This window comes from Mus caroli, chromosome 2, assembly GCF_900094665.2.
Source record: "Mus caroli chromosome 2, CAROLI_EIJ_v1.1, whole genome shotgun sequence".
In the NCBI taxonomy this organism is placed as follows: domain Eukaryota; kingdom Metazoa; phylum Chordata; class Mammalia; order Rodentia; family Muridae; genus Mus; species Mus caroli.
Window position 1 is genome coordinate 156,896,773 of NC_034571.1, and position 7,799 is coordinate 156,904,571.

At 54.3% G+C, this 7,799-nt stretch overlaps 1 protein-coding gene across 2 annotated transcripts; it reads left to right on the forward strand.

Annotated features, from left to right (window-relative positions):
• Nucleotides 1-575: 575 nt before the first annotated feature.
• Mmp9 (matrix metallopeptidase 9) lies at nucleotides 576-7,570 on the forward strand. 2 transcript variants are annotated; one of them, XM_021156523.2, is made up of 14 exons: nucleotides 576-716; nucleotides 1,151-1,380; nucleotides 1,611-1,759; nucleotides 2,037-2,165; nucleotides 2,275-2,448; nucleotides 2,629-2,802; nucleotides 3,159-3,335; nucleotides 3,441-3,596; nucleotides 4,761-4,895; nucleotides 4,944-5,094; nucleotides 5,211-5,350; nucleotides 5,616-5,766; nucleotides 5,871-5,974; nucleotides 7,103-7,570. In XM_021156523.2, the coding sequence occupies exons 1-14, from the start codon at nucleotides 576-578 to the stop codon at nucleotides 7,234-7,236; spliced, it is 2,145 nt and encodes a 714-aa protein (XP_021012182.1). In that variant the 3' UTR covers nucleotides 7,237-7,570. The 2 variants fall into 2 exon arrangements, with proteins under 2 accessions (XP_021012182.1, XP_021012181.1); XM_021156522.2 differs by having other exon boundaries at nucleotides 4,761-5,094.
• The last annotated feature ends 229 nt before the right edge of the window (nucleotides 7,571-7,799 follow it).

Consider the following 7,799-nt stretch of genomic DNA (forward strand, 5'->3'; position numbering starts at 1 on the left):
CCGTGGAATTCCCCAAATCCTGCCTCAAAGAGCCTGCCTGCTCCCAGAGGCCAGGAGAGGAAGCTGAGTCAAAGACTCTATCAGGGGGTGGGGATGAGAGGATAGAACCTACAGTGTGGGGAGGGGCTCCAGGCTGCACTCTGGCCAGGGAGGGGGTGTCTCAGAAGCCCAAGGAAGAGGGGTCTAGGGCCTCGGGTCTCCCAGTCTTCTACTGGGCTGATCAGTCAGGGCCGTCAGACCTAGGGCTGGGTGAATCCCCCGTCCTGCACACCCTCCTTCCCTTTCCCACAAAGTCTGCAGTTTGCAAAAACTAAACCCTAAGTTCTGTGGTTTCCTGTGGGTCTGGGGGTTCTGCCTGACTTGGCAATGGGGGACTGTGGGCAGGGCATAAGGGAGGGGGTAGTGTAAACACACACACACACACACACACACACACACACACACACACACACACACACACACACACGCTGAGTCAGCATAAGCCTGGAGGGGAGGGGCGGGGTCACTGATTCAGTTCTAGTGCCTCTTTAAAATCTCTGCAAAGGCAGCCTTAGCCAGAAGCTTCGGTCCTCACCATGAGCCCCTGGCAGCCCCTGCTCCTGGCTCTCCTGGCTTTCGGCTGCAGCTCTGCTGCCCCTTACCAGCGCCAGCCGACTTTTGTGGTCTTCCCCAAAGACCTGAAAACCTCCAACCTCACGGACACCCAGCTGGCAGAGGTAGACAGATGGCTCGGTGGATAGCTGGGAAGGGCTGGTCAGGGAGATGTTCCCTCTCCCAGAAAAGGGGGCCTCAGATATGCTTTCTGGATTTGGGGATGATGAGCATGTCTGCCAGGGTTAGGCAGTAGGGGGTAGGTGGTCTGGAGGCTCTGGGCAGATTCGGGTCTGCTGGAGAGACAGATTGGGTTCGGCTTCAAAGGGTTGTGACATGGTGCAGGTTGGCAGTGAACAATTAAACTCTAGGGGGGCTGTGGGGTAGGCATGGTTTATATCATCTGAGGTCGAGGTGTGATGCTGTCCTTAGGATAGGGGAATTCTAGCTGTGTAGGAAGAACTGGTGTCCTGGCCTTAGAGTCCCTAAGCATGTGGCCCAGGTCCAGAGCCAAGGTGCCAGAACTCTGTGATGTCTCTGCCCCTTCCTCCATCCACAGGAATACTTGTACCGCTATGGTTACACTCGGGCAGCCCAGATGATGGGGGAGGAGCAGTCTCTACGGCCGGCTTTGCTGATGCTTCAGAAGCAGCTCTCCCTGCCCCAGACTGGTGAGCTGGACAGCCAGACACTAAAGGCCATTCGAACACCACGCTGTGGTGTCCCAGATGTGGGTCGATTCCAAACCTTCAAAGGCCTCAAGTGGGACCATCATAACATCACATACTGGTGAGATGTCGGGCTAGAAGCAGGTGCCTGGGTGGGACTGGAGGCCAGTTTGCACCTCCGGTTAGCTGAACACAAGGGATCCTTAGCAATACAAGTTCCGAGAGAGGCTGCAGCCCTGTGTTTTTTGAAGACTGAGCGATCGTGTGTAGCTGCTGCCCCGCCCCCCGCCCCGCCCCATTTGTAATCCTCGCATGCCCGATCCCCCATCGACGCTGGCTTTTCACCTCCAGGATCCAAAACTACTCTGAAGACTTGCCGCGAGACGTGATCGACGACGCCTTCGCGCGCGCCTTCGCGGTGTGGGGCGAGGTGGCACCGCTCACCTTCACCCGCGTGTACGGGCCCGAAGCGGACATTGTCATCCAGTTTGGTGTCGCAGGTGAGAACTCCCGGTCTGGGCAGGCTATGGGAGGGACGACCACGGACAGAGTAGAAGGGACAGCAGATCTGTCCGCTCTTATGTTTGCCACACAATCTCTGGTCGCCGCTTCCACAAATGACCTCCCCCAACCCCCAGCGGCTTTGGAGTCGCAGTCACCTCTTCTCAAGGTCTGGTGCGCTGCTCAGCGGGAGACGCAGTCGCCTTCAGTCTCTTGCCCTTAAAGAGTGCAAAGTGTTGCTGATTGAGTCCCTTCCTCTCCGATGGCCTCTTGCAGAGCACGGAGACGGGTATCCCTTCGACGGCAAGGACGGCCTTCTGGCACACGCCTTTCCCCCTGGCCCCGGCGTTCAGGGAGATGCCCATTTCGACGACGACGAGTTGTGGTCGCTGGGCAAAGGCGTCGGTGAGATCCTGAGCCTTCCAGTATCCGCCCCACCCCCACCCCTGTTCCAACTCCCTTCTCTTACACCGGCGTGTGGCCAGCCACCCTGACTCTAGCCTCCTTTCTACAGTGATCCCCACTTACTATGGAAACTCAAATGGTGCCCCATGTCACTTTCCCTTCACCTTTGAGGGACGCTCCTATTCAGCCTGCACCACAGACGGCCGCAACGACGGCACGCCTTGGTGTAGCACGACAGCTGACTACGATACCGACGGCAAATTTGGTTTCTGCCCTAGTGAGAGTGAGTATGCGCTGGGGGTGGGGAGCGGGGCGCCGCCTTGAAGGTTCCAGAATCTTCTTTCCCAGTCCCTCTTTGCCATCAGTGATGTGGCTACTCGCCCTCTCTCTGGGTCCGGTCTCCTCTGTGAAATGAGACGCATACTGGGGCCGGGCTTGGCGGTCATACCATGGGTCTCCTCAGGACTCTACACGGAGCACGGCAACGGAGAAGGCAAACCCTGTGTGTTCCCGTTCATCTTTGAGGGTCGCTCCTACTCTGCCTGCACCACTAAAGGCCGCTCGGATGGTTATCTCTGGTGTGCCACCACAGCCAACTATGACCAGGATAAACTGTATGGCTTCTGCCCTACCCGAGGTACCTCTGCCCCGCCTATCAGGGTCAGCCCGGCTCTGCTTTCCAGCATTGGTCTCTAAAGGTGGCTTTTCCATCCATTCATTTCCTTCCTCTATTTACCATCCACCGTCTGCCTCCACACCTCCTATCCTTGACTCCCAATTGAGCAGCCTTTTTTTTTTTTTTTTTTTTTGTTTACCCTTAAGCTTTGGTCTCCAATCTTAGCCTCTGCCTATCAGTATTTTTCGGCTTCCGCGGTGCTCCACAGCGCCTCCTAGGCTTCAAAAACTAGGCCACGGAGGTTCTCTAGCCCAGCTTAGTTTGGTCCACCATATTAGATCCACCCATCTGGCTCACTTGATTCTTGGTCTCTCCAGTGGACGCGACCGTAGTTGGGGGCAACTCGGCAGGAGAGCGGTGCGTCTTCCCCTTCGTCTTCCTGGGCAAGCAGTACTCTTCCTGTACCAAAGAGGGCCGCAGGGATGGGCGCCTCTGGTGTGCGACCACATCCAACTTCGACACTGACAAGAAGTGGGGTTTCTGTCCAGACCAAGGTGAGCGGGGCACTGAGGCTCCTGGGGTGGTGTCTGAGTCACCTCCTGGCAGTCAAGGTGGAGCAGCCAGGGCTGGTGGCATTTTAGGCTCCTTCTACCTTCCAGGGTACAGCCTGTTCCTGGTGGCAGCGCACGAGTTCGGCCATGCACTGGGCTTAGATCATTCCAGCGTGCCGGAAGCGCTCATGTACCCGCTGTATAGCTACCTCGAGGGCTTCCCTCTGAATAAAGACGACATAGACGGCATCCAGTATCTGTATGGTGAGGCTGGGGGACAGAGACTGGAGGAGCCAGAGGGGAGGATGTGGCTCAGCTGTAGGAAGAGGGGAGGGGAGAAACGGAATCTCAATATCCATCTGGGTCAGGGCCTGAGTGCCCAGTAAGTGGAGATGGCACCCTAGGCCCGGGTTCAAAAGCCAGCCCAGGGCTGGGTGTGCAGCCTAGTGGTTAGAGTACATACTGAATGCTGCAAAGCAGACATGAGGCCCTGCGTTTGATCCTCCTCAGCAAGAAGGGTCAGCCACGCCACTTCATAGGTGAACTTAGTTAGGTGTGTCATTTCCCTCCCATATAAAGTGACAGCGTGCGATAATAGCATGGCTCTCATAAGGCTTTGATAGGGTTAACTGAAGTAGAAAGATGCCTGATTTTATTAAGTGACATTTGATTGTCTTGTCTTGTTTTTGATCATCATTAACCTTTGAAAAATGGGGATATTTGCTGGGTGGTGGCATAGCAAGCTTGTGATCCCAGAACCCGGGAGGGGATTGAGACAAAAAAGTTACCATGAGTTTGAGGCTGGCCTGAGAGATACACTAAGCTCCAGGCCAACCTGGGCTACTTAAAGCTCTGACCCAAAGGAACTTCCAAAGATTAATTGATTTATAGTTGTATGGGTGTTTTGCCTGAATGTATGTGCACAAGGTATGTGCAGTGCCAGCAGAGGCCAGGAGAGGGCGTCAGATCACTTAGGACTGGAGAAGCAGATTGTTATTAGCGGCCATGTGGGTATTGGGAAATGAACCCAGGTCCTCTGGAAGAGCAGCCAGTGGTCTTAATTAACTATCGAGCCATCTCTGCAGCCCCCAAAGGAGCTTTTAAAGGCATAGCAGGCCAGGAATGGTTGCACTTAGGAGTCAGAGGCAGCTCACAGCACTGTTTGACACAGCGGTCACCCAAAAGACTCTCTCCCTGCCTGACTTGGGTAAGGAAATGGGACATTCTGACCGTTCTGTCCTGAGAACCCAGTCCATATCTTCACAGAGCTCAGTTCTGGACACGTAGGCTTGGTATACGAAAAGAGGCTTGCTGCGTGTAGCCTCTAACTTCAAGGGAAGACTGAAGGCACCATCGCTGGGCTTGGTGGTAGGCTGGGGCTACAGAGAAATGCTGACTAGTGTGTCTTACCTAGTGTCTTGTTTTTAGGTCGTGGCTCTAAGCCTGACCCAAGGCCTCCAGCCACCACCACAACTGAACCACAGCCGACAGCACCTCCCACTATGTGTCCCACTGTACCTCCCACGGCCTATCCCACAGTGGGCCCCACGGTTGGCCCTACAGGCGCCCCCTCACCTGGCCCCACGAGCAGCCCCTCACCTGGCCCTACAGGCGCCCCCTCACCTGGCCCTACAGCGCCCCCTACCGCGGGCTCTTCTGAGGCCTCTACAGAGTCTTTGAGTCCAGCAGGCAATCCTTGCAATGTGGATATTTTTGATGCTATTGCAGAGATCCAGGGCGCTCTGCATTTCTTCAAGGACGGGTAAGCAGGGAGGGTGTGTGGGTGAGAGAGGGGGTTTGGAGAGAATCCTGCTTGCGTCTTCCACCAACTTTCTCGGGCCAAGATTCGCGGGGCCCTGATATTTCCTTTCTTCTCAGTTGGTACTGGAAGTTCCTGAATCACAGAGGAAGCCCATTACAGGGCCCCTTCCTCATTGCCCGCACGTGGCCAGCCCTGCCTGCAACGCTGGACTCAGCCTTTGAGGATCCGCAGACCAAGAGGATTTTCTTCTTCTCTGGTTAGTTTGTGCCTCTCTAGCTCATCGATCCCTCAGTATCCGTCAGCTTAGGACAGACACCTAGTGTAACCCGTGAAACTGCGACTACAAAAGGGCGCTCCTGCCCGGTTGATGCGATTTGACATTGGTGGTGAGGGGGGGGTGGCGGTACTGAATTTCAATTCCCCTTGAATAGCCCTGATACTTAGCTTCTCTGGCTCCTGCCTCCTGCCCTTCAAAGAGACTGTGCCACACCTTCGTGTCTACTGACCCTTCTTTTCCGCAGGACGCCAACTGTGGGTGTACACAGGCAAGACCGTGCTGGGCCCCAGGAGTCTGGATAAGTTGGGTCTAGGCCCAGAGGTAACCCACGTCAGCGGGCTTCTCCCGCGTCGTCCCGGGAAGGCTCTGCTGTTCAGCAACGGGCATATCTGGAGGTAAGAGCGACCGAGGCTACCAGTAGGGGGAGCCCTAGCGCCACTCTCCCGCAGCTCTGGGGTGGGGAGCGGGAGAGGCTCATCGCTTGTCCACCTTCCTGCAGATTCGACTTGAAGTCTCAGAAGGTGGATCCCCAGAGCGTCATTCGCATGGATAAGGAGTTCTCTGGTGTGCCCTGGAACTCACACGACATCTTCCAGTACCAAGGTGAGGGCTGCTGAGGCTGGCCGGGGAGGGTCCCTTCATGAAATGTCTCCCACCCTGGACTCCCTCTCTTAGCGACTGGCTAGTTTCTCAGCAGGAGAGAGCAAGCCCTTGGAGACTGAAGGGAATGTTCCAGATAAGAGCCATATAGAGAGCACCCCAAGTTCACACAGCCAGACCTAAGGCCCGGATTGCTTGCATATCATTCTTTTTTGGGAACTCCAGTAGAGAACGCAGCTCTCTAGACGGCTCATTCCTTGATTATTAAACAGTAGCCAAGGGCCTATAATGTGCAGGATTGCCACTAGGGATACGTGGAGAGGCAAGAAAGTGCTAGCTGTCTTTGGGCAAGTCACTACCTCTCTTGGGGCCTCAGTTTTCCCATCTGTAAAATGTAGTATCTGGAGCTCTGTCAGGCTAATTCAAAGGCTCAAACCTCCCAAGTGTACTATTTTTCAACCATCTCCTTTATACTCTTCCCTCCAACCATACCGGTTACCCAGTAACCTTTAATATATTCTTCAAGAGTGGGGAGGGATTAGGAGAGGAGGGCAGTGGTTCTGACTGTGACCCCAAACGATAGGAAGGTAGAAGAAACTTGTCTCCTCCCTGTTCTCTTGACATCCTCCTTGCTCCACCAAGGCTGGTTGCTCTTTGAACAGATCAAGATCCTCCATCCCTTAAGGCCTTCGGGCCGGTTGTCCCCTATTTGGAAGACTTCCACTTAAACTGTCACTGGGCTGCCTCTGTTCAGGCAAAGGAGAAGATATAATTGGGGCTGGCTTACAGTTCAGAGGCTCAGTCCATTATTTTCATGGTGGGAAACGAGGTGGCACACAGGCAAACATGGTGTTGGAGAGGTAGCTGAGAGCTCTACCTCAGCAGCAGGCAGCAAGAAGAGAGAGAGACGCTGGGCTTGGCTTGAGCATCTGAAATCTCAAAGCCCACCCTAGTGACACAGGTCCTCCAATAAGGCCACACCCTCTCCCACCTCATAAGTGCCACTCCCTATGGGCCTATAGGGTCCATTTTCATTCAAACTACCACAGGTGCTTGTAAAACTCTTGTTCCTTTTGTCTATGATGTGGGAGCAGAGGATCCAGCTTTCTTGTGTGTTCTTGTTTCCCGTAGACAAAGCCTATTTCTGCCATGGCAAATTCTTCTGGCGTGTGAGTTTCCAAAATGAGGTGAACAAGGTGGACCATGAGGTGAACCAGGTGGACGACGTGGGCTACGTGGCCTACGGCCTCCTGCAGTGCCCTTGAACTAGGGCTCCTTCTTTGCTTCAACCGTGCAGTGCAAGTCTCTAGAGACCACCGCCACCACCACCACACACAAACCCCATCCGAGGGAAAGGTGCTAGCTGGCTGGATACAGACTGGTGATCTCTTCTAGAGACTGGGAAGGAGTGGAGGCAGGCAGGGCCCTCTCTGCCCACCGTCCGTCCTTTCTTGTTGGACTGTTTCTAATAAACACGAATCCCCAACCTTTTCCAGCTACTTTAGTCACTCAGCTTATCTGTAGCTGCAGATGCATCCGGGCAAGAAGACAACTGTGTAGGGTGGATTCTGACCTTTTGTGTGGCATCTGAGAATTGAATCGGCTGGCTTTTGTGACAGGCACTTAGCCCTTTTATTTATTATGTATGTGGTTATGTTCACATACATGTATTTAACCCACAGAATGCTTACTGTGTGTCAGGCGCGGCTCCAACTGCTGCATAAATATTAAGGTGTTCAGTTACCCCTACTGGAAGGTATTATGTAACTATTTCTCTCTTACAGCGGAGGATACCACCGAGCTATCCACTCATCAAACATTTATTGAG